At 37.6% G+C, this 27,739-nt stretch overlaps 1 protein-coding gene across 9 annotated transcripts in view; it reads left to right on the top strand.

Moving 5' to 3' along the window:
• Positions 1 to 27,739, top strand: part of SGIP1 (SH3GL interacting endocytic adaptor 1) — a 211,781-nt gene that overhangs the window by 178,240 nt on the left and 5,802 nt on the right. For all 9 annotated transcript variants that reach the window (XM_073788675.1, XM_073788688.1, XM_073788663.1 and 6 more), the window contains 3 exons: positions 10,446 to 10,557; positions 20,034 to 20,189; positions 24,498 to 24,630. In XM_073788675.1, coding sequence (XP_073644776.1) covers positions 10,446 to 10,557; positions 20,034 to 20,189; positions 24,498 to 24,630 — 401 coding nt within the window. The remainder of the gene's footprint in view (positions 1 to 10,445; positions 10,558 to 20,033; positions 20,190 to 24,497; positions 24,631 to 27,739) is intronic.

The raw sequence follows: 27,739 nt of genomic DNA, 5'->3' as shown, positions 1-27,739 counted from the left end.
ATGGAGTGTTTGGGATATGTATGTGTGTGTATTATATACATATACATCTATATAATCATGTTAATGTTTCCATAGTATTATATTGTATGCATGTACCTTTCTTTTATTAATGGATATTTAGGTTGGCTTTTTCTTTTCTTTTCTTTTTTTTTTTTTTTTTTTTATTGTGTGAAATGGTGCAGTGAGCAGCCTTAAACCTATGTCCTCACGTACTTGTGTGAATTTTTCCAAAAGATAAACTGCTAAAACTGGAATCACTGTGTTAAAGGGTATGCACATCTAAAATAATACTACATATTGCCAAATGTCCATCCAAAAATTTATACCAGCATTATGATTAACATTTTTTCCATGCACTTAGCAACACTGAGGTATGTCAGTATTTCTCATATTTTCCAATCTAATAGGTAAAATGTGATATGTGATTGTTTTAGCTCTATTTTTAATTACTGAAAACCTTTTAATATCTGCATAGCATTTTATTCTGTCATGAATTGTGATTTATTTCACTTCAGTTATTAGGCATTTAAATTGCTTCAAGTTCTCCCACATGCCATGAACATCTTTGCACATAATTCTTTGGCCTTAAGACATTTTCTTAGAATAGATCCTTAAAATTGGAATTATGGGCTAAATTTATGACACCTTTAAAGGCTCATGATACACATTGCCAAGCAGTTTTCTAGAAAGGTTATACCAACTTTTACTTCCATCAACATTATATTACAGTGCCTATTTCATTATATTCTCACATGCATGAAGTATTGTTTTTTTCAGATCTTTTCTAATCTGAAAAGATAAAAAATTATTTCTCTCTTCCTGTTGTATTTCTTTGATTACTAGCGAGGCTGAACTTGTTTTCAAATGTTTAGCCATTTATGGTTCCTCTGTGGGGTCCTTACTGGATATTTTCCCAATGATCTTGATTAGCCCACCCATAATTTCAGCCCCATAGATATTATTCACTCTGTAAGTTTGAAGAAAGAAATAAACCATTATTATCCTTTAGCAAAACCAGTCCCGTAAAGTTTTTCCCAAGAGAGTTGATGAGGTGTAAAGGACATTCACAACCAATGACCCTTTTAAAGCTGTAAACCAGATCTTCTCAAACTGTTTTTTCATTATCCCCTTTCCCTTACCCACAGAGTCTTTTTAGACCTTTGTTTCCCCCTCATGGCTCCCCAGTACAATTTTAATATCACAGATGTACTGTACACCTGGTTATGTACTGTATGAATATCTGTGTGCTTCATACATAAAAAGGTAAAGATTTCCTTCACCTTCCCCTAAGAACCAATTTCTACCCCTTTTGGGGAGAAGCTGCCCCATTGAGAATGCATACTGTGCATCCAGCTGGATGTTGGAGCAAAGCTTTTTAACATGAACAGGCCAACACTGAAAATACAATTGAAGTTAGATCTCATTTCAGTCACAGCACCTTTCTACTTACTATAGAGCAAGTAACCTTGAGCAAATTATTTAATCTCACTAAGCTTCAATCTCCTCGATGGTAACACATGCCTAATAATGGTATGTACCTCAAAGAGATGTTTGGAAAGTAGAAGACATAATGCGTGTAAAGTATTCGGCACAATGGCCATCCCGTGTAAGTGTTCTACATAGAGTAGCTCTTCATGTCTTCTCCACATTCTTTGTCATACCGCGCTCTAGCTGGCTTAGCTTCAGATGCTTAATCACTCTCAGTATTGTCTGTATGAAGTTGTATAGGTTTTGGTCATGTGAGTCCTCATACTGAAGACGTTTTCATTATGGCTTTGTCTCCTGCCTTATGTCCATGTCTAATAATAGTCCTTGTGTTGAATATGCTTGATGTGACTTTGATGATGAAAAGGAAACATAATTTTCCCATTTTCTGAGTCAACCATATTGTTTTAGGAAGTTAATTAAATACGGCATTAATTAATGTTGGATGATGGTTTGAGAACTGTAAGCAAAGACCCAGTTTGAAGAAAATTCTCTATAAAATACAACAAAAACGTTAACCAATCACATGTTTATGGACTAAGTGGAATTTGAAAAGCAATTATATGCACTTGAAATATATATATATTATATGTGTATATATACATTTTACACATAAAATATATTTTTATATGTTTATATATGTATATATTTTACATATATGTATATCTCTCCAAGGCAGGTGAGCAGGGACTTTTGAAGAGGAAGACTGAAAACAACTCTAATCCTGTTCACCTACCCAGAAATTCAGTGTCCTTAATTCTACTCTATGATAACTGACTTTAAGTATGCCTTCCTCATTTTCCTGAAGGTGTATGCCTTGCACACTGAAAAGCATGTAACAAGTATAACTCACCCAAAGCCACTGTGAGTCGAGACAAGCCTATGGGGCTCCTTATGTGGAAGGAGCGTGGAGTTAAGTGGACCTTCGTTTGAATCCTAACGAACTCCACTGCTTACGGTGAGAATGTGAGCAAAAGACTATCTTCTTTCAGACTCAGTTTCTTGATCTGTAATATGTAGTAGTGCCCATGTGGGCACAGGACTGTGGTGATAATTAAATGATGCAGTATGTGTAAAGCATAAACGAGAGTGTGTAGCCCATAGCAAGTACTCAGTAATGTTGGTGACTCCTCATTTGAGGTTTGCCCTTTTTCCTCTGTACTGGCACTTGGCACTTAGCAAGTCAATTGATGCCACTTACTTCAGGATGTGAGGAACCAAACTAGCACTTAGGGAATCTTTCAGACTTTCTTAAGCCTCAGTTTTGTCATCTGCAAAATAGTAATAATAATATTTTTTTAATGTGAGGATTCAGTAAGGTAATGCATGTGAAACTTTTAGAATAGTCCTGGGATACAAAAAGTATATGTTCAGTTTAGCTATGATCACAGCATTGTTATTTATGAGATTAACCTACAGCATTCATTAGACACAGAATTTTTAGACCTAGAATTCTAAAAGAGACAAAAGTATACAAATATACCGAAATACACAAAATATTTTACATGTACATTTTTATATGCAGCATATACACACACATACAACATACACATATAAGATAAATTTCAAATAATTTAAGTCAACTAGTTTATGTAAAGTTGTAACATTCCAAGATGCAGAGAAAAAAGAATAGAAAATTTTATATGTAATAACTTTTCTTTGACTCCTTTTCTTACAAACCTATCCTAAAAATTTTTAAACAAAGTTGCCGTGATTTTTAAAAAAGTAATATTACTTTATTAACCATCACTTCAGCTAGCTAAGATTCACAGGGTCACAAAAGTACAACTCACCTTCTCAAGTTAAGCTCGCACCATAAAATTCTTTCTACTGGGCGAAGAAAAGCTTCTAATCGTCTCTTTATCTTACTTTGTATGCTAAATGCATATGGTGTTGAGGGCAGCCTGAAACAATATATTACATACTGTAACTGCCCAGCAAATTCTCCTTCTCTGTTAATGATAATGGCTATTACTTATCGAGTATTTACTATGCGGAGGCACTCAGATTTACATATACTCGCGAAACTCCTTACTTTAGTGTCCTTATGGGTGTCTTTGCAGTTACTGGATTTGGTAGGAAAGTAAAGACCAACTCGACATGAAAGTATTAATCTAGAACACTAGTCCCCATTCTAAAATCAGTTTACCAGATTAACCCTAGCATCTATCACCGTTCATCACATAATATGCAGATGCAGTCAGTTTTTCCATAAATGTCTGAAACAAATAATGGACACACAATGCAGGTGCAGTGCACATTTATTGCAAAATGAAATTGCCAATCTTAGAAAGGATACAGGATTCCATGAAGTCAAGGAAAGTGATGTTGTAAAGCTCCTTAGGTTATATTCAAAGTCATCATCAATTGAGGGTTTAGCAGAAATAATACTATTAATGATTGAAAAAGAAGAAATAAAGGAAGCTTACATCATAGCCACTTCAAAAGAAAATCAAGAAATTGAGAGAACCTTAGGAAAATGTATAAAACTCTCAATTAACCCTGCAATATAGGATCACTTTATAATCATGAAAGAAAACCAAATCTGAAACTAGATTGTTGTATGAAGCTATAATACAATTTATCAGAAAACTATGCCTTTCCTCAAAATATCAACACAAATCATTTTTGTTCATTCTGAGAACTCATTGATTATTTGATTGCAGTGTGTTAATAAAAGATTGTTTTCACAAATTTAGTTTATGACAATTTAGAGTGCAAGTCAAGCCTTTTTATTACTATATCCTATGAAATTTTGGAAACCGTTTAAATGCATTCATTTCTAAGTGACTTTTTTTTCTGATACTGACTATTCTCAGATAACAAAGACATTCTATATCATCATATGTAATCTTCACAGTATCTGTAGAAGGTACTATCTCCATTTTACAAAATGATGAAGGTGGACATGAGAGAGGTTAAGTAACTTTCCCAAGGTAACGCAATAAGTGATAAAGTCAGGATTCAAATTTAATTCAATCTGATTCCAACATTTTTGTCTTTATCACATTATACAGAATATACTCTATAAATTATAGTTGAATTGACTATAATTTTTTTTTTTTACTAATTCTACTAATATGATTTGCTTTGTTTTAGAAAAAGCTAATCCAGTTCCCACTCTCTGCTTCTTCATACAACTCCTGGAATTTCTCCTCTCTTCTTTCATGCATTCTGATGCTGTCTATTGCTTCCATCTGTGGGTTGTCTCCTGCATTCTCACTCCTGGACATAAGGGTCATTTGCCCTGCGTGTACAGCGGGCCTGGTGGAGCAGCAGGTGTTCGGGTTGGTAGGCTGCAAGGCTGGTAATGGTCTTCTAAACAAACAAGACTGCCCTCTCCTGCTGTCCATTCTTCATGTTGTACTTTCAGAGTGACTGTTTCCAAACCCAGATGAAAAGAGAGTAAAATTTGCAGCTCTTTTGACTCCTGACATTTGTAAGTGCAAATCCTCTTTACAGTCAGATAAAGTTGGCGGCACTAACATTGATGTCCCAATTTAATAGGGATGCAGCTAGAATCAGTGACCTGCCCAAGGGCAGATGTTAACTAAGAAGCACAGTCACTACTGAAGCCCACAGCCTCCGAAGAGGTTCTAGATTCTTTACTGTAACAGCAAAGCATAATAGCTAAAAGTATAGATCACTTGCTCTCTGAGTTTGACCTACTTACACCTCCAAAGTTTTCTCATCTGTAAGAAAAGGTTGTTAAAAATAGCACCTACTTGGTGAGGTGTTTGTGTGAATTGAAGGAGGTAATGCATATGAAGCATTACGCAGAGTTAACACACAATAACAGCTATTACCATTTATTAAGTCTATAGTGACAAACGCTACAAACACCCCTGAGGGAAGCACTACTCTGACATAAATTCATATTATATTTAAAACAACTCAAAAGAAGTCTTCTTCATGAGTTTGATATGAAAAAAGTTCTAAATTTCAACTTTGCAAAGTGGAAAACATTATACAGAAAATGGAGTAAATTGTACCGAACAGGGGGGCAGGGGGACCGGACAGGCTTGCTCTGGGCACACCGTGAGGACACACTTCCCCTCCACACAAAAGACTGGCAGTGGTGTAGTACCAGGCGTCTCTTTGGAACCCGGGACTCGAACAGCCATTTATTTATCAAGTAAACCTTGTACTCTTACTCAAGTTCTGTACCTGGGTATTTCGCTTCCTTTTCTCCCTCTTTTTTATTTGTATCTTTCCCTTTCTCTTCTAAAATCGCTCTCCCTTTTCCCTTTCTCCTTTCATATTTTTACATACACAGCCCCTACTCCATACTCACATTCATATTTCAGTTGACTACTCAGGAAATGCTTTCACAAATTAACCACCTTATCTTTTTCTTTTTTTATTGATTTAGTTGATTTACAATGCTGTGTTCATTTCAGGTGTACAGCACAGTGATTCAGTTTTACATATATATATTCTTTCTCAGATTCTTTTCCCTTATAGGTTATTACAAAATATTGAGTATAGTTCCCTGTGCTATATAGTAGGATGACCTCTTCTTTTAAAGATGTCATACTAATTTTTCTTTAGCCTTAGTGTGTGTGTGTGTGTGTGTGTGTGTGTGTGTGTGTGTGTGTGTGTGTGTAACCTTGCTTGGTAATGAGAGTCACAGAAAACTGCCTTTCAGAAAATTTCATCACATGATAGTGACTCTATGTGCCTTCTTCCATTTCTCAGAACTCCCTAAGTGTGCATGACAATTGCTTTCCAGGACCCTGGAATTGCTATTTTGTCAGAACTCGACAAGGTAATGGCAGCAACTTGTCCTTCTTGGGGGACCACATATGCACCCTCAGATGTCTAACATAATTTTGTTCTGACTTACATGTTCCATGAGCAGTGTAGGTAAGAGCTCAGGATCCAGAGTCAGGAAGTACTAGGTTTGCATCCCAATGCTGTGCTTACTGCTTACTAACTGGGTGACTGTGGGCAAGGCTACTGAATGATTTGTAACCTCAGTTTTCTCCTCTGGAAAACAGGGATAACAATGGTAGTTCCCTAATAGGGGTATCATCAGGATTAAGAGGTAATACAGGAATAGTTTTTAGTAGCACTAGGAGACCTAGGATTGAATTTCATCTTTACCACTTACTAGCAGAGTGAACTTGGGCTAGTGCAACAGAGATAATTATACTGAACCTGTTTATCCCCTCAATGTATAAAGAACAAAAAGCCATATTAGTGTTTGATATTTTATTTTATTGTAGGACAGACATAATAATTACTATTTTGACATTGAATTCTTTAAAAATAATCATTAATAATATAATAATTATAATACTTAGCTATCAATATTATCTAACTTCATGTAGTGCTTTGTCTTTCATTTGTATTTACCCTTATAGTCCCCTTTTATCCTACAAGCTCCATGAAGGGAGGGGTACATCTCATACATTTCTGTGAATCCCTCAGCAACTAGCACAGTGCCTACTTATTGCAGGAACTCACATTCGAATGAATCAACAGACAAATATGCATTCAACCAACTTTCATCTCCTATGAGTCCAAGCATTATATCAAGCGACTTGAATAGATATGAGAGCCACCCATGTAATACACAAAAATTAAACATGCATGATAGAATTCATTGCTCTTATGATAAAAGAAATTTGGGGTTGGAAGGAACCTGAAAATGTTGGTCTATCTCCTTGCTCAATGAGGAGTACCATTTGTGGTACCTCCCTTCATTCTCTACCTCAATAACTATTCAAATTCAAAGAACCAACTCTAATTCAACAACCTTAGTAAAACTCACCCTGACAAAATAACAGCAACAAAAACAAGAAGAAGATGTTTTTTCAAGTATATACCACGCTAAGGATATCCCATTTGATGTCCACCACAAACCTTTAATATAGATATTATTATCTATTGATATTTTATTTTAAAGATGAAACTGAGTCACAGACAGATTAAATAGCTTGCTCCTGGTCACAGCAGATTGTAAGTGGAGGCGTTGGGATTCACACACAAGTCTGTGTGACACCAGAGTCTGAGTTTCTTTTTATTAAATCAAGGAGCAGAATTTCCTGTTCTGCTCATTGGACAATTAATCTTGTAGTGAAAAAAACTCATAGTGCTGTCACTTGAGCTATTGTCTTAAGCTCTTGTTTGTATATGATATTGTTACTGGGTTTCCTATATGCTTGTATCTTATTTCCTGAAAGTTTGCATATCTGTGTTCCCACCACTATCTTACACAGAGTAGAGACCCAGTAAATATTTGGCAGGTTCACTAAAACCACCAGTGAAGGGATACAGTTTTCAAAGCAGCTTATTTCTGTGTGAGAAAATTGTTCCTACTGTTTAAAACTCCTTAAATTCCTATAAACAACTTAAAACTATAGAATCCTAACACACAGGGATGATGTGATCTATTGCCTTCATTTCATGGTTGAGAAAACCTAAAGATAATTCATTTGCCCGAGGTCACAAAGCTATTAACTTGCAGATCCACGGCCATGAATTCTGGTCCCTAGAGTCACTGTCTGGTAATATTATTTCAGATATTTGAAAATAGTTTTGAGGCCCCTCTTAGTCACCTTAGGCCATAAGGTTTGAATTTCTCAGCATCTTAGACACTCTCCTGGTTTTAGCCTAGTTTTCCAATAACCATAGTAACAAAGACTCTCTAAGGTACTGCAGGGGAACAGAAGCATTCATTTATTACTAATAGCATTTTCACTGAGTATAATCTTTACGTAAAATATTCTGGGGGACTTACCTGGTGGCGTGGTGGTTAAGAGTCTGCCTGCCAAAGCAGGGGACACAGGTTCGATCCCTGGTCCAGGAAGATCCCACATGCCACGGAGCAACTAAGCCCATGTACCACAACTACTGAGCCTGCGCTGTAGAGCCCGTGCTCCGCAACAAGAGAAGCCACTGCAATGAGAAGCCCGCGCACCGCAACAAAGAAATAGCCCTGCTCACCGCAACTAGAGAAAGCCCGCGTGCAACAACGAAGACCCAACACAGCCAAAAATAAATAAATTAAATAAATAAATTTATTTTTAAAAATAAGATAAAATAATCTGGCATTCTTAGCAATCAAAAATTTATCTGCCTTATGGTTGGGTCATCCCACTTTGTAGTAATTAAACTATATCTTAAAAAAATAATTAAAAGAAAAAGACCAATTTATACGAAGATGGATTTAGAATAATTTCTACCTAGAAATGACCCAACATTTGGAGAATTTTTATAGAATAATATATACTCATGGAAATGATATGTAGACCAGATAGCAATAAGAAAAATTGTGTAATAAATGAAAAAAGTAAAATAGAAGATGGCGTATTAACTGCAATGTATAGGAATGTGAAGAAATTAGAATTGTAAACTGTGGATCCTTTAAGGTAAAAGGGTTCTTTGTAAAATCTTGATGTTTTTTCCTTCTCTGGCATTATTGATTAAACCCACAGTAAGGACTGTAGTGCCCAGAGGTGAACACAGCTAGGGCATAGCGTTGTTGGAAAGAGAGGGAAGAGGTGAGGAAGGATAGATCTGGGCCAGACTGCGTGCCTCAGTCCATTCTGACTGCTGTAACAAAATACCACTCGAGGCGTGGCTCGTAAGCAACAAAAACCTATTTCCTGAGGACAAGGATTATGTTTAATTATCTCTGAATCCCCGGCACCTACCATAATGCCTGATACATAGCAGATAATAAGCCAGTGTTTGTTGGTGATCCATTACTACATCCAAGATATTGGAAGACAAGGGAAGATAGAAAATGTAGACACTAGGATGAACTAGAATTAACAAGGAAAACTTTATTGAGGAGGGAAATATACAAAGGTAGATCTTTTCATAGTCAGAGAAGAGTATGAAAGTGACTAAAGGTAAAAGATAAAAAGCATAACGCGTCGTCTGTGATGAGGTGGAGAAGAGTAAATGTGTTTTGTGTGATAAGAAGGAGAAGCAGTGAATGTGTGACATAATTAAATACTTTGTCCTTATAAAACTTGACTCTTCAGTACCATGTCTAGAGATTGTTAATGAAGACAACAGTCCTAAACTTCGCTCCTTTTGGAAACCTCAAGTTGTATCAAAAACATACAGGAAAATGTTTCATTTAGACAAACAATATGGTAAAAACAGCATAGGGAAAATCATGAGCCTTATAGGCTGGCCAACCTAGGTTTGAATTTTAGTTTTGCCACTTAACTAACTGTATCTTGGGCAAGTCACTTAGCTCTTTGAGCTTCAGTTTTCTTTCTGTAAAATGGGAATAATAATGCCTATCCCACAGGGCTGATGTGGGGCTTGAATATGGTAATTCTTGTAAGGTATCCAGTGTAGTGCCTGGTATGTAGTAGATGGTCAGTAAACTGTTATTTTTAATAATGTGAATTGATGCATTGATGTGTTTGTGCTAAGTCAAGGTGGACGTTTGGGTTGTGTATGTTTGGGGACATGTACACTTGAGCCTACTTGATCTAAGGGTAATTGGACTTTTTGAAATGGAAACGCCCCAGAGAAGGACAATGTGTAACACTGTGCTCCATGGCTGTTTGTCTCTTTAAAATGAAGAAATGCAAACAGTTTTGAGTGTGTGGGCAATTGTATAAGGTGAAGGCTTAAATAAGAAGCTAATAATTTTCTTACTAACTACCTACTGTACAAACTGTCATGCAAATACTGCCTTATGCTTTATGTAAAACATTGAAACCCCCTATGACTTTATTCTTCTGCTTGGATTTTTTTCTGTAGTAAAATACATCGTTGTATTAATTTCGAGTGTGTTTGTCTGTAAACCAGCCAAATATTTCCTTTTAAATACTTGAGCTCTATGTTGAATATACAGTTATGGCTCTTAGCACATTGCTTTTTTTTTCAGTAATTAGATTTCATCCTCTAATCCTTTAATGGGCTTTTAGTTCCACATGTACTAAGATGGCTCCGATCCATATTAAATGAAGATTTTTCATTTCATGCAGGTTCTTCCAGGGGACCCAGCCCCCTAACCATGGGAGCCCAGGACACCCTCCCTGTTGCAGCAGCATTTACAGAAACGGTCAATGCCTACTTCAAAGGAGCAGATCCGAGCAAGTAAGCCTGGGGCTTGGTCCATTGTATTCTCCAAACTCTATCCAATTCAGTGGGGACACCCTACATATAATTATTTCATTCCATATCCTAAAACCAAAAAAAAAAACCAGTCAAGAGTAACAGGTGGCATACCTAGAATTAATTTGATTAGGAATATTAATTCACTGCTTTTTAAAAAAATATGCCAAAAGGTCCAGTAATCTAATCTAATACAGAAATCTCTGATTCAGTTTTGGTTGCAGGTTACAGAAAACCCAACCAACTCCATCAGCAAGGAGAAAATGTATTATCTCACAAAAGGAAATGTCTAGATCATGTCTTTATTGTCTTAGTCTTTCCTGGGTGGGAGTCACCCACATATAAACTGAAACAATGGTGCATTGGAATGAGAACCTGGAATAAAACCACCTTTCCATAACATGCAGATACGTAAGAGGACAAGTTATGTGTTACCCTTGTTAAGTAAGGAAAAGCTAGCCAAAAAATAATCACAGCAAAGTAAAAACTTTAGGTAAAAATGTACCACTCTCTATTTACGTGAGCCTGATTACACTTATATCAGTACAACTTGACAATGGGCTTTACCTGAATGTACATGCTTCTCTATAAGGTGTCCCATGGATGGGGTTCAGGAAGTCTATGGATCCCCTGAAATTATATTTCATATCTAATGTGTGTGTGCACATGCACATTTGTCCATAGACACTCTACAGTGTTCATCAATTTCACAAAGGGGTTCAGATTCAAAAAAAAAGTTAAGGGCGATTATTAGTCTACACTGAAAACTAAACACCTAAGTCAAACTGGTTTTCAAGTGTGTCACTAATACAATTCCAGGTCTGAATCTGATGTATAAACAAAGGACAAACCTAGGTGAGGAAAGAATTGCTTTTTATTTTTTACTTGCAGGGACTAGAGCTTAGAAAACCTTGGTAGCCATGGAAATAAAGATGAGAGAAAAAATTAAATGTGCATATAGAACACTAGACTATTTTATAAAAAATTTTGAAAGAGTGATAAGTATAATTAGAACTTGGAACTCTATTTTAAGTGAAAATCTATATGACTAATTGTTAACCCTCTTTACATTTCAGAAACACTAGCTTTTTTTTTTTTTAAGTCTAAATCTAACAACATTATGCTGGAAAACTAATATAATTAGTAACTGCACTCCGTTCTAGCCACTGACATCTATCAATCTCCCTAAACATCCTTTTAAACAGCATTTAGGTTTTATTCTGGGCCCAGAGTTTTGCAGAGAAACAAATACTGTGGACACTGGTGTCTTGGTTCATTTGCTCTGCTATAACAGACTAGGTGGCTTATAAACAACAGAAATGTATTTCTCAAAATTCTGGAGGCTGGAAAGTCCAAAACCAAGGCCCCGGCAGATTCGGTATCTGATGAGAGCCAGCTTCCTGGTTCATCGGAATCTTACATACTGGAAAGAGCTAAGGAACTTTGTGGGTCTCTTTTATAAAGGCACTAATCTCATTCTTGAGCGCCCTATCCTCATAACCTAATCATGTCCCAAATATCATCACATCAGGGATTAGGTTTAAATATATAAATTTTGGGAGAACACAAGCATTCAGGCTATAGCGTTCTGGTTTCTCCCACATCTCTTCTTTTTCATCTTCAGAGCAGAAAGATCATTTGCCTTGACCATGCATCAACAGCAACTAAAAGCTCCTCATACAGAATATGCATTTGAACTGTTAGAGAAAAGTAAGCATCATTAGCTTAGGTTGTATACAGACTTTGTATACATACATACATGTTTCTTCTGTAGACCCCTCTTTGAGTAAAGAACTTGCATGACTTTCTGTCACACCAGTTTGAAAGACTACTTATTACTGACTGACCTAGACCTTAGAAAGCTCAGGCTTCCCTGAATTGCAGGTAGAAACACACCCTAAAAAAAATGAGTAGTCGAAAATGTGGAGAGGTGTCTATAATGGAGTGAAAAACACTAAGGATCACACGAGAATGAATGCTTTTTTGTCTGCTTACTAATTGGCTTTCATTCATTCATTTATTCATTCATTTATTCAGAGATCCAATTGGTAGTAGGGGTACTTCCACTTCTGGTCCCCCCTGAAATCTATTTTCAATGTAACATGTCACTCCTCAGCTCAAAATCTTCCTAACTTGTTCAAAGTTAAAGCCAAATGCTTCATAATGGTCTATAAGATTTATCCTTCACGACCCATCCCAGTTGCCACCTCTCTGATCTTGCCTCCGTCACCCTCGTCCTTAATCACTCCCCTCTAGCCACTCTGGCTTCATGGCTGTTTTTCTTTCATCAGCCCAACCCCACCTGCACCTCAGGGTCTTTGCATTTGTTGCTCCTTCCGCCTTAGTGAAATCTTCTCGCAACTATCTGAGTGACTTGCCCCCTCACTTCCTTCATGATTCTTCAGCAGATTTATCAGAGACCTTCTATGTAAAATAGCAATTCTCCTGCCCTCTCCGCTGTCAACACTTCCTTTCTCCCTACTTCACTTTCTCTTCCCTCGTAGTTAACATACTTCCTGTTTTCTAGTTAATGAACATGCTAATTAACATGTTCCATGTTTTCAGTGTCCACTGTCTGTCCCTTCCCCCACTAGAGTGTAAGCTTCATGAGAGCTGGGACTTTAAGTATTTCGTTCATTGTTATATCCTCAGTACCTAAAACAGGGCCTGGCATGGAGAACCCAGTGCATATTTGCTGAACAAGTTGAGTTGAATTACTCACCTAACATTTACAGAATGTCTATTATGTGGCTGCCATTGTGCTAGACAGGGATATATTGGTGGTGAAGACAATTGATATGGAAAATAAAACTTGTACATAAATATAATGCAAAGTCCACTATAGGAGAGGTGTAGATATGGGGCAATGGGAGTTAAGAAGTCCTTAATAATAATCTTTTTTAAATCCCAAGAAGTGGTATAGCAGCCTACCAGTCACCTGCGAACCTGTCCCTATACAAGCTGGGTCCTTCATCTTGTTTCGGTTTCCCCAGCACACTCTGACAAGTGTCTGCGGAGGTCTATACCAGTGAGCCTGGTGTCCATGACTTTAGCATTCCAGTGATGTGGTACTTGAGCCAAGTTAATACTAGTGCTTTTCCTATGCCCTTCCAAATTAACTGAGCCTTTGATCTGTGGATGACTGCACATATTGAGTCTTTTTTCAATTATATTGCCGTAAGTAGCTGTAGTGTATACTGTATATTGGTAGATGGGAGATTTAGTATATTTCACTGAAATTATGAGATCTGAAATTTATGAACAGATCATGAAGTGACATTCTTCGAAATTTAATTTCATCTCCAAGCAGTGAATCACTTTAATTGCTGTTCCTTTGTGATTCACTTTCAAAGAAACAACTCAAGTTCAAAAGTTTCATCACGGGGAGAGGTGGGGAGGAGGATAAAGCCAAACACAGCGCCACATAGAGAAATGATGCAGAAAACGCACGTGGCTTTGCTTTGCCTGTGGTTCTCTCTCATCCTGTATCAAAGACTTCCCCATTTGTTTTCAGACCATACACCGGAAACAAAAATCTACTACTGGTATTCTGGCATCTGAGTCTTTCTCAGTAGCTCAAAGGCAGAGAACTCCTTGACTTTGCTGCCACCTGGGGGAAACATATTTCCCGTTATTAGCTCCTATTTGAACAACTCTTGTGCTAGGAACGAATTCTCTAATTCCCAAGAAAACCTTAGGCTTCTCAGTTATAGTCTATCCTTCCCTTATCACCATATTTCAATTAGTTATTCAAGTGTATATCTCCCTGCTTAAACTAGAAGTTTGCTCAAGACCACATTTGTCCTGTTTCTCACTGCCCATTCTAGTGCATTACACAATGCCTGGTACATTGATTAGGCAGCCAATATATAATTGTTAAATGTATGAATTTATTTTTAAAATACTTTATTGAGTTCCTACTCTGCACTGGGTTCTGTGTTTTATACCTTTGCCTTCCCAGAACCTAAGACACAGTACTTGCCTTCACAGTAGTAAATATGTGCAAGAAACTACAAAGCAGTTTTTTTTTTTCTAATCTGTCCTTGGGCTTCCCTGGTGGCTCAGTGGTTGAGAGTCTGCCTGCCGATGCAGGGGACGCGGGTTTGTGCCCCGGTCTGGGAGGATCCCACATGCCACGGAGCGGCTGGGCCCGTGAGCCATGGCCACTGAGCCTGTGCGTCTGGAGCCTGTGCTCCGCAGTGGGAGAGGCCACAACAGTGAGGGGCCCGCATAACGCAAAAAAAAAAAAAAAAAAAAAACTGTCCATTTGTCAAAGGAAACTAAAGAAAGGAAAAACTAAAGAGGGCTGAATGGAGAAGATATTAAGGAAGACCTTGGAAAGGGCTGCCTTTGAACTGAGTCTTGAATATGAAAAGGAGTTTTTGCCTGGTACCCAAGTCAATAAAAGGGGATGATAAATAAGGGAAGGGAAGCAGCCTATGTGCAGAAGTGTGTATGCTTGAACAGAAAACCATGAGCTTAGTTATCAAAGCAGTAGAACTTATACTTTATGAGAGGGATATATTTCTGATGACCTCACATAAATCAAATCCACACATTTCCTGACCAAAATTGGCCAGTGTTTCTGTTGACCAGCTAACATGATGCTGCCTGTGGTAACAGGGAGAACCCAGTTTACAAGGCTCTAGACCAGTTGACTTGGAAATCTTGCCATTCTAGACAGATGTTTCATTTGTGGGGATTCATATGGTTTTAAATTTACTTCATAAAGTACCTGTGTCAATATTTCCATATTGCAGTATTTCGGATTTCCATGATTTAAACTCACATGAAATGTAGCCACATCACACACTGATAGGAACAATCATTACTGTTGAACAAAGACTTTCCTTTAGTGAGTGAGCATAGGTTGAAAATATTAATTTTTATATAGAAAATTTCAGATCGACTTAGACACTGGATGGATTAATAAATCACCAAAGATCTGACTCTGACAATTGAGAGGCAGTTCAGAAATGTAATGTAGGGCTTCCCTGGTGGCGCAGTGGTTGAGAGTCCGCCTGCCAATGCAGGGGACACGGGTTCGTGCCCCGGTCCGGGAAGATCCCACATGCCACTGAGCAGCTGGGCTCGTGAGCCATGACCGCTGAGCCTGCGCATCCGGAGCCTGTGCTCCGCAACGGGAGAGGCCACAACAGTGAGAGGCCCGCGTACCGCAAAAAAAAAAGAGAAAGAAATGTAATGTAACTGATGAGCCTGGGTGCTTCACCTATCGGCTTATACTGACTACTTCTCTCATAGTCCATCTGACACTGTAAGCCCTTTGAAGGCAGGGGCTCTTTTGCTCATTTTTTTTGAATTTTATTTTATTTATTTTTTATACAATAGGTTCTTATTAGTTATTTATTTTATACATATTACTGTATATATGTCTTTCGCTCATTTTTTAATTGCCTCCCCACTCACAACAAAAACAAACAACCCCAGCTTACATAGTTAGGCGTCCATAAATGTTTATTGACTTAATAAATTCCACCTCCTCCCCTTGCTGACTTTCTTTCAAAAGAGAAACTTTATCCTCCACCAAGACACCACTTAGAGCTCATTTTGAGCAACCTGGAAAAGAAACTGAGCCGATTCCTTACCAATTAAAAAAAATTTGAGCAACCACTGCTAACAGTGGACTGAGTGATGGTAGGTGCTGAAGTCTAGTTTAACAAGCGCTCTGAGTAGTTATTATTTTCTTCTAGAGTCGTCAAATAAAATTTTTCTTGCCCACATATTGAAAAACATAAAGAGTAGACTCAGCTTAAGGGGAAGTCCAGGCTTAGCACCAATTCATCACCAGTAAATCAAGCAAGCCTTATGGGTCTGAAAGATAGAGAAGGAAGATAGCAGAGTTGGCACCAAACTGAGAGCTCAGCAATATTCTGCAGCAGAGATGGAGGCGCAAACTTCCAGAAACCAGAATTCTCATTCAGAGCAGTTCAGAGTTAGGGATGATATTATCTGAGTGGGAGGAGGGGCACATGGCACCTTTAGGAAGCTCACCTGCCCTCCACCTCTACCCCAAACCCAGCCTTACACATACAAGGCTATAGCAGTTCTCCACACAAGCTGTTTTGAATGTGTGCCAAGGACCATCTCATCTGAGCCACTGTGCCTCGTCAATCACAATTACACAGCGTATAAGGTGACTATGGGGCAAATAGAGTTTCCTATATTCAAGTGTGAGCGAAATTTTCATTTATTAACCTCAATTTCTCTAGAAAGTACACTCCTGAACTTAAAGTTACAGAAATGGTACAAGGGTCAATTATCCAGATGTACAGGAAAGTTATAAAGAAGTTCACTCATTTTAAATATTTACCATTTCCCAAAGAAGAAAAATCTTTTTGAGATTTCTGCTTCTGGTTAAGGTGGAATAACAGGGACCAATTTACCCTTCTACCTGAAAACACTGCAGAAACAGACAAAATATATGAAACAATGATTTGCAAGACACAGGACCTCAAGTGAAGGACAGTGACCCCTGAGAGGTGAGATTATGATTGCCCCAACTGACTTCCTGGAGAGTTTCCAGGCCATGGCATAGGGAGAGCCCAGCAGACTCACAGGTGTTCGTGGGAGGTGTCTCACTGAGGCACACTCCACTGCAAACCTGGCTGAGGAGGGTGCCCGAGGAAGCTAATGGCCCGTGGGTACCGCAGACCACCATGCACGGCAGAAGCTGGCTATGGAGAAGGTGTGCATATGATAGGAGCCTGGAACCAGGGACCCCATCTGCATTAAAAGAGCTGGGCACTGGGACAGCCCAGCCACACGTACCTCAGGAGCCAGAGGCTGTGGAAGCTGCCAGTGTCACTGGGCACTAGCAAAGCCACACGGGTTGCAGTACCCACACTCTTGGGTGCCACGTGCCTCCTGCACTGCAGGAGCCTAGCTCTAGGAAAGCCTTGAGTACTGCAGAGGACTGCCTAGCAAGCGCACTGGAACCAGGAAGGGGAAAAAGTCTCTTCTTCCTGCAATGTCTTTCTAGTGCCCTCTACTGACAAAAAGTAAGATAGTGCCTGTTACGTTGGCAAAGAAAAAATATATTAACGGCCCAATACTAATTCTCTCAGAGCAGACAGTAAAGGGTGAATTGGAACTCCACTGATTTTATGTGGAAATTGACACAGTGATCCTAAGTTTCATGTGGAAATACAAAGAACTTAAAATAGCCAAAACTATTTTGAAAGAGAGCAAAGTTGGTAGACTAATACTACTTGATCTCAGAATAACTTTAAAGCTACAGCAATCAAGACAGTGTGAGATTGGTGTAAAGACGGACAAAATAGGTCAATGGAACCGAATAGAGAATTTAGAAATAGGCCCACACATATATGGACAACTGAATTTCAACAAAATTACCAAGTGGATAAATTCAACAGATGGTGATAGAACATTTAGATACCCATATCCACACACTAAAAAATGAACTTGGACGCATACCGCACAGAAAATATACAGAAATTAACCAAAAATAGATCATAAAGCTAAATGTAAAACTAAAAATTAAAAATTTCTAGAATAAAACATAGGTGAAATGTTTGTGACCTTGGATTTAGCAAAGATTTCTCAGATAAGACTCCAAAAGAGTAAAGTGATTAGCTACAACCCATAAAAGAATAAATTGATGAATTTAAAATTTCTGCCCTTCAAATTACTCTTAAGAGAAAGAAAAAAAAAAAAACAAGTCACCGACTGGGAAAAAAAATCTTTGCAAAGCATGTATTTGATAAATTACTTACATCCAGAATGTACCAAAAAAAAAAAACCAAATTAATAAGAGAACAGAAAACTCAGTTTTAAAAACTGGCAGAAAATCTGAGCAGACACTTCACCTGAGTAAATAACTGATGACAAATAAGCACGTGAAAAGGTGCTAAGATCCTTAGCCATTAGGGAAATGCAGATTAAAACAACAGTGAGGGCTTCCCTGGTGGCACAGTGGTTGAGAGTCCGCCTGCCGATTCAGGGGACGCGGGTTCGTGCCCCGGTCCGGGAGGATCCCACGTGCCGCGGAGCGGCTGGGCCCGTGAGCCATGGCCGCTGAGCCTGCGCGTCCGGAGCCTGTGCTCCACAACGGGAGAGGCCACAGCAGTGAGAGGCCCGCGTACCGCAAAAAAAAAAAAAAAAAAAAAAAAAAAAAACCAAAACAGTAAGATACTGTTACTCACCTATGAGAATGACAAATAAAAAGACAGATCCTACCAAATGTTGGTGAGGATGGAGAGGAACTGAAACTCACGCTCAGCTGTATTTTCCACTTCACAAAACAGTTTGGCAGTTTCTTAAAAAGTTAAAGGTACACCTATCATGTGATCCAGTCATATATTTATCCAAGAGAAATAAGAGCATGTGCCCATACACGGGCTGTACACGCATATTTATCACAGCTTTATTTGTAATAGGCAAAAGACAGAAAGAATCCAAATGTTCTTCAACAAGTGAATGAATTTTCAAAACGAACCTGTGGTATATCCATATTCCACCCAGCAATAAAAAGACATGAGCTATTGATTCACACACTACATGGATGAATCTCAAAATAATTACGCTGAGTGGAAAAAATCAGACCAAAAAAAAAAAATCACACACCTTACAATTCTGTTTATCTAAAATTTTAGAAAGTCCAAACTAATATGTAATGTCAGAAAATATATTAGTAATTACCAAGGCACATAGAGGGAAAGGATGGAGAAGGGCAGGAGAGAGGAAAACAAAAACACAGGGGGAGACTCTTAAGGACGTTGGATATCTTGATTATCTTGATTGTGTGATGGTTTCATAGATGTAGATTATGTCAAAAATGATGGAAATTTACACTATAAATAAGCACCAGTTATTATATATCGACTATACTTCAATAAAGCCCTTTTTTAGAAAGGATTATTATTCCTTCCAAATTATCATCCAACTGTGTTAACTTATATATATGACTGATTTTATAATTTCAACCAGATAGACAAGTTAATGGAATAAAGATCTAATTAAGTGGGAAGCAGGAAGTTTACCCCATGTGTCCATAAAAGAACACACTCAAGGCATCAATCACATTACTCAGAGAACTAAAATAAGTCCCAGTGAATAGTGTGATAACATTGTGCAATTTAGTATCGTCAAATATGCTGCCATCAATTCAGCAAAGAGAGAGAATCACCAGAATAAATGATTCTGTTTGTGAGGTGAACATACAGACTTTTCTACAGAAAGAAAAAAGCTGCACTTTTCTTCTAACGGTGCAAAAACACCTTCAACAAAATAGCCACCTTTTTTGGAGACGTGTTAAAATAAACCTTTGAGTCCTCAGTTCTTTAGATATTGTAAGAGCTTACTTTTCCTCTCTTCTGCTGTGTCATATTGTTACAGAAATCTTTGCTTTTCACAACTGCTTTGATTCACATGTTGACCTAGGTTTCCTCTCTTTCCTCTCACGTGTTGTGATATGCCAGATGTATCGTGAAGATTACTGGAGAAATGGTGTTGTCCTTTCCTGCCGGCATCACCAGACACTTTGCCAACAACCCATCGCCAGCTGCCCTGACTTTTCGGGTGACAAATTTCAGCAGGTTAGAACACGTCCTGCCAAATCCCCAACTTCTCTGCTGGTAAATATATTTTGCACAAATTTTTTAGAGATGTGTGTGGCTTAGCACCTTATTCTTAGATGAGGGATGTACTTTAGCGAGAGAGATACACTGTACTGAAATTACCGCTATTCAGATATGTTTATAGATTCAATCCCAGAACTTTTACCAGCTGTAAAAATTGTTGGTGGGTGATTGTGTGTGTGTGCATATATGTATTTTAATGGCCAACTATCTCAAGTGGCTAAAGAGACATTTAGAGTAATGAAATCTGCATTAGTGACAATTTAGTCATTGTCTGTTTTGCTTATCACTGGTAGACAATGGATGAGGATGGTGGAAAATGAGCCCAATAAAAGGAATAAAGTCCATTAGTTGTATTAGCATCTTCTAAAATCAAATGATATCTGAACTGTGAGCTACTCTTCATATAAGCTTGAAAATCTCTTTGTTAAACATGTAATTTCATTGTACCGTAATGATGATTGTTTTGATGGAACTTTACATGTATGGCATCAAAGAAGCTTATGTGAATTTGTTTACATAAATACACTTCTTCACATTTCCTATTAAATCTGAATTTGATGTCTTTATCATATATATATATATATATATATACGCACATGCACATTCACACAACACACACATATATACATGCTACTAAAAAATGATCCACTCTACAAGTTAATTATTGACAATGGATGAGACAAAAAAAGTCATTCTTGACAGTTTTTTCCATCAATATGTCCTGATATTCCATCCAAAATTCTCTTTCTAAAATGGCCACTTTTTCCCTGTCATCATCACTTCTTCTATCCAAATGATGACTGTCATTTCCCTGGACCACAGCAACTGCTTTCCTCCTTCACTCCCTGCATCCAGTCTTGCCCCACTCTTACACACAATAACCAGATGACCTTTTTTGAGGTAAATCAGGTTATCCTCGCTCGTAGTCCTCTGATGGCTTCCCATTGCATCTGTACCAGAATCCAAACTTGTTACCATTGCCTTCAAGACCCTGAGTCATCCACTCTTGCCTGTCTGTCTGTCCTCATCTCCCACCATCCTCCTCAGAATCCTTGTAGCTCCAGCCAGACCTGCCAGTCTTGGGAACTGCTGAGTCCTTTCCCACATCAAGACTTTGTATGCTTGTTTCCTCTGCCTCCAACAGGATTTCCACCCTTCTTCACCAGACTCTTACTCATCCTTCAGATCTCAGCTCCACTCAGCCTCCCCTGACCTCCCCACTCTCCTCCCCATTCCCACACTAAATCACATCGCCTTGTTATTCTCTCTCAATCTTCCCTATTCTTCCCTTTGTCACACTTACTAAAACTAATAATTACATATGTATTTGTTTTCTTCATCCATCCATCTCCCCCACTAGACTGTAAAATCCATGAGGGAATAGAACACATCTATTGGTTCACCACCGTATCCTCAGTACCTTCCACTATGCCTAATAAGGACTTGAGTAGTCTTTGTTGAATGAATGAACAATTCAACTATAACTTAGAGAATTTTGTCAAGCTGGATATTTATGTAGAAATAACTAAAGGTTATTTGGAATCTGAGGACCAATACAGTCACTCTCTTTCTCTTGCCCGAATGAGACTCTTTCGCTCCCGTGATGGAAAAACAGTCACAGGTGTTTCAGGTGATGACCAAGATCACCTTCTTCTCTTTGGTCCTTGCGATGGTTTAATTGGCAAACTTGATTCCAGGCTTAAAAATACAAAAGAAATGCTCACCCTTTAAATAAAAATAAATGTGAAATGATCAAGATTAGAAATTGGGAACTTCTTATTTCAGTTTCCTTCCGTGTTTTTGATGTTCACAGTGAGCCTCACAGCGAGTTAATTTTATTTTTCTAGGTTCCTCCATCTGAAATTAGGAATTACATGCCACCATCTCACCAGTTTGTCTGTAAATATCACTGGTGTGATAGTTATAGCTTTTGTTGCACTTTTAGGCAGTTATGTTGCCAAGTTCTTAGGCATATGTGTCAGAGTTTTATACTTATATTAATATATCAGTCTTATGAATTGAACTAAATATCAGTCTGAGAATGTTTTGTGTGACAAAACATTATATGGACCCTTAAGTTGTTTTTTAAACAAAACAAAAGCAAAAACAAAAAAATTCTTATTAATTTGGACTTTATTAACTCTAAGTATTTGATGATTGTGTCAGGGCTGTGATTGGTGACCCATCAGTCCTAGAGACTATTTGGTTTTGGTATGTAGCTCCACTCCACCACCCCTGCTGCCACCCCTACTTTTCAAAAGGTCATGGAACCAAGCATTATTCTCAAATGCTGTTCAAGCCTTTCTTCATCTGTTATCTTACACCCAGCCAATCTTCTCAGTTATCCTTACTGAAAGACTTATTTAGGTTAGCAGCTTGGCCCCTGGAGACATTTGGGTTTGCAATCCCTGTGACAGGGACCAAATTGAAATTTACTTCTACTTTTCCCTTATGAAAGGGATTGGCTTACAAAGGATGTTCAGGAACAATCGCTAAACCAATGGAGTCTGAAGAATTCTCAAGGCTTTATGAGTATTCAGGAATTGCATCTCTGTGCAAGCTTTTGATTGACAAACCTTTCTTGACTATTTTTTTAAAGCAAGTTCTCTGAGGAATTATCATAGACATATGACTTAGCTTATTTTGTTATTAAACATATAATTGGGATTTTCTCAGTTATTTGGATTTACTTAGCGCAAATTAATAAAATATTGCTGGATATTAATTCCACACCTCTTTTGGTATAGTGGGAAAGTATGACCTGCAGTAAGACTGACCTGGGCTGGAATCTTGACTCTCTTACTTATTAACTGTTCAACCTTAAGTAAATTACTTAATTTTGCTGAACCTCTATTGTTCTTAGCTCCAGCCTCCTTGTGTAGCTACCACTCTGGAGGCTCTGGGTAACTTGGATGTTTTAGAGAATAACAGTTTAGACAACACTTATCAGTATCCTTAGCTTAGCTGGGCCAGGGGCAAGGACAAGGGGCCAGGAGTCTTTTCCATTCACTTCCTCCTGCCCAGAGGCACAGGGTTTTCTCTGTCCTCAACAACCTATAGCAGGCACAACAGAACCACAGGGGTCCTGCTGAGACTTGGTGCCCACGACCACTCGTTCCTAACTGACCAGAAGCAGTTTCAAGGCCCTGATGTTTTTTTTGACTCAGCTCTTGATACGTTTGGCTTCTGGAGGCTGAACCATAGGAACTTACTTTCGACCTGCCTTTATCACTGTATCACACCCTTCTGTCTCTGTGACCTCTAATTTTCTCTTTTTATAACATATGCTTATTTTTAAAAAGGAAGATAATTCTTCTTTTGCAGGGTAGATTTTAATGATATAGTTTATAATGTATCTAACAGAGTGCCTAGCACATAATAGAGGCTCAAAAACTTCTAGCTACTATTATTGTATTACATAGGATATTCTGAAAGTGAAATGTCAGTAAGTTACTGAGCCACTTGGGCCCCAGTTTTTTCATCACGTGAGAAGTGAGCAGATGCTTTTCACACTCTAGCCTGATTCTTTTTGCCATTGAGACAAACATTTTCACAAGACATGAGGGGAGTGGCCTGTGGAGAGGCCGCAGAGTAACACTGATGACCCTCATAGGAATACAAAACTCCTTAATTCACCAAGACTGCACTCTCTAGTGTAATTACCATGGTTATTATCATTTAAATTCCAGGATCATCTTATAAATGAGGTGACTTTTTATGATTTAAATACTCTTAGAGGAACTGTTGTGAATGCTAAAAAAGGAACATGATAATTTTAGTATCACCCTTTTCTCCTCAGTTGGAGATAAAGACCGTGTTTACAGATATTTGTTTACAAATGTTTGCTTACAAATATTTACTAAGTAATTTCTGAGACCCTACTCTTCAAGTAAATTCAAAAGAAAATCAATGTACTCGGCTCCTTGATTGCATTAACCGACTAATTCATAGGAAATGGTGGCGATGTAGAAAGGGCTATTAAATTTGGGTTAATAAATAATTCAGTGTTTAAAGCAACCAGTTATCATCATGATTGGTTAATATTACTGGGTAATATTACTGGATATAAATCACTGAGATTTATAGCAATACAATAATGCCTCCCTATGGGTATTAATCTATTAACATAATACCATTCAGGACTGCAATTATACTAAAACTATACTATTGTCAATAATATAATCTCTACAAATTGTCAAAGATGGAGATAGAAATCAGATGACAATTGCGAAGATGCTTTTTTGTGTGGTTTATGTTTGTTACAAAATGCTACTCAATCATTTTTTCTTCCCAATTGAATAGTGATAATACCCAAAATGATGCCAATACCAAGGAATTCTGGGTAAACATGCCAAATTTGATGATTCATCTAAAGAAAGTGTCGGAACAAAAGCCCCAGGCTACATATTATAACGTGGATATGCTCAAATATCAGGTAAGCCTATTTATATGGTCAAGGTGTCTCTTTCACATTACAAATGTATATTCCAACATACCTAACATTAAATAAAAGTAGACAAAGTAACATTTCTTTCAATATTATTTAAAAGCTACAATTTATAAGAAAATAGAAACCTTAAAAGACTATTTGGAGGCTATATAGTGTCAAGAACATTCATACATATTCTTATTAGTTGAAACCTGCAGGTAAAAAATTTCATTCAAATTTAGGGAAACATGCCAAAAAATGAATTTTCAGAAAACTACATCAATTAAGATTACAAATATTGACAAAATAGTTCACTGTAACTTTGTTAAGAATATTACCATACTAAAATCTCTTACTTTAAATGATTAAATGTAAGTAACTTGGTGTTTTTTCATAATGTGATAGTCTATGAAATAAATTCTGATGAAACTTATGTTAAGAAATAATTTAATGAGAATATTTGGTACAACACATTACAGGATATGAGAACTTTCTTTTTGTATTTAGGATTTCCCTTTACCCCAAAATATTACTGATTTAATAAATAAGCCTGTTTCAAACCAGGATCCTATAGAGCTTGAGTATCCCACTGATTCCTAGCCACTTGATCTCTTCTGAAAGTTGTACTTTAATAGAAATCAGTGCATCTCAAACATGAGCGTACTTTACAATCACCAGGGAGGTTATAAACAAATGCTGATTCTGAACTGGTGCTAATTATACACAGACACAGATATAAAGATAGATAGATGTCTATATAAAAATCTATTTATAGATAAATAAAGATGGAGATGGGGAGGGGGGAGGGGAGAGGGATAAAGATAGAGACAGAGACAGAGACATCTACTGGGCCCTGACACTCCCAGAGATTTTTATTTAATTGGTTCAGGATGTGACGTAGGTGTATATATTTTTACAAGTCCTCCAAATGATTATAATGCACGCTGTGGATTGAAAACCACATGTTCTAAGGGCACCATTGAACGTGAAGCATCTATGTAATTGTACATTTCACAAAAGTACAAATGAATATAATGGTTTTCTACTAAGAACAATATCATTGAAGCTTTGGACATTATAACAAAATGTAGAAAGTAGACAGAATTCACCTATTGTAATATGAGCTTGGTGTAAAGTACTATAATGAAGGCAAGAGACTGAATTCTGGAATTAAGTCAGCTTCCTACTGTCCACTGACCTTGGGCACTTAATGTCCCTGAGCCTCAGTTTCCTCATCTGCAAATTAGGAAAAAATGATTCCTACCTAGGTATTTTATAGGCTGTGAGACACTCACACCCTAACACATTTCAAAGTACTTTGTGAAATGTAAGTAGCCCTAGGCCTGACATTTTGTTTTAAAGGTGCTCTGAGGAATCCCTTTTGTTGTGGTTTAGTTGTGTTGTTGTTATTGTTTTTCAGCAATGCAAGGGATTGGCTGGGAAGCATAATTAGCATTTTGTGAGATCAAATCACATCATGTTTACTTTCTGGCCACCAGTAGCACCCTCCCAGTAACTGGGACAATCACATAGCCATAAAGCACCTCCCCAGGTAGAGGAGCTACTAAGAAGTTGAGAACTCCTGCCAAGGACAGAGTATAGAAATGGGTCGGGAGAGTGGGTCTGCTCTGCTTTTGAGCTTATCTTAAATAACAGACTTCTAAATAAAAGTGCATTTGCAGAGGATTGGGCTGCTAAAAATATTTAAAGTTTAAAAACTTTATTATAAAGCTTATCATAGAGATTATTATAAAGTTTTAAAGCTTTTATTATAATGGTCATCAAACTAAAATTATGTCATCAAAAGCCATGTCTGTCATTTTATAAAAGAATCCACGTCTGGGTTTGTTTCTGCAGCAAAACCATGCCTGACTTTTAAGCACAGCCTGCCTTCAGGTCCACGTGGTGTCCATATGTGCAGGCATTACTAGGCCAATAAAGAGCTGTTTATATTCTTTAAAATCAGCAAAACTCATACTCCATGAGTAAAACTGCAAGGGCACAGACACCACCCACACAGCCCCTGCTGTGCGTGTGTACTTATAAAAGGCACATAGAAATAATAACCTTGCAAATTTTTCACTGTGGGCCCAGGATTCTAGTTGATATTATTGTCTTATAACTTTTTGTTGCTTCTTCAAGCCTGGCTTTTCCTTAGTCAAATTCACCTTTGTCTAACTCACTGGTTTGTGAAGAGCAAATATGATAAGAATATTAATAGGTAACATGTATTAAAATGTTAACTCCTTACTGTATGTGAGGCACTAGGCCGAGTGTTTCATATAAAACTTCTTCTTCAATCTTCCTAACATCTCTAGGCGTAAATATTATTATCATTTCTGGGACTTCCCTGGCAGTCCAGTGGTTAAGAGTCCGCCCTTCCAGTGCAGGGGGCATGAGTATGGTAAAGGAACTAAGATCCCGTATGCCACACGGTACAGCCAAAAACTTTTTTAAAAATTAAAAAATATATATTATCATTCCCATTTGGCAGATGAGGAAATAACTGAGGCACAGAGAAGTTTTTAGTGACTGGTCAAAGATCACTCAGCTTGGAAGTGACAATCAGAACTCACACCCAAATATATCTGAAAAAACCAAAAACACTAATTTGAAAAGATACATGTTCACAGGAGCATTATTTACAATTTGCCAAGATATGGAAGCAACCTACGTGTCCATCAATAGATGAATGGTTAAAGAAGATGTGGGGTATATGTATACAATAGAATACTGCTCAGCCATAAAAAACAATGAAATTTTGCTATTTGCAGCAACATGGATGGACTTGAAGGGCATTATGCTAAGTGAAACAAGTCAGACAGAGAAGGACAAATACTGTATGATACCACTTATATATGGAATCAAAAAATTCAACCAACTAGTGAATATAACAAAAAAGAAGCAGACTCACAGATATAGAGAACAAACTAGTGGTTACTAGTGGGGAGAGGGAAAGGGGAAGGGGCAATAGTAAGGGATTAAGAGGTACAAACTATTAGGTATAAAATAAGGTACAAGGATATATTGTACAACATGGGGAATATAGCCAATACTTTATAATAACTATAAATGGAGTATAACCTTTAAAATTATGAGTCACTATATTGTGCAC

This window comes from Tursiops truncatus, chromosome 1 (genome assembly GCF_011762595.2).
Source record: "Tursiops truncatus isolate mTurTru1 chromosome 1, mTurTru1.mat.Y, whole genome shotgun sequence".
In the NCBI taxonomy this organism is placed as follows: domain Eukaryota; kingdom Metazoa; phylum Chordata; class Mammalia; order Artiodactyla; family Delphinidae; genus Tursiops; species Tursiops truncatus.
Note: the sequence above shows the minus strand (reverse complement) of the source record. Positions and strands in the feature narration are given on the sequence as shown.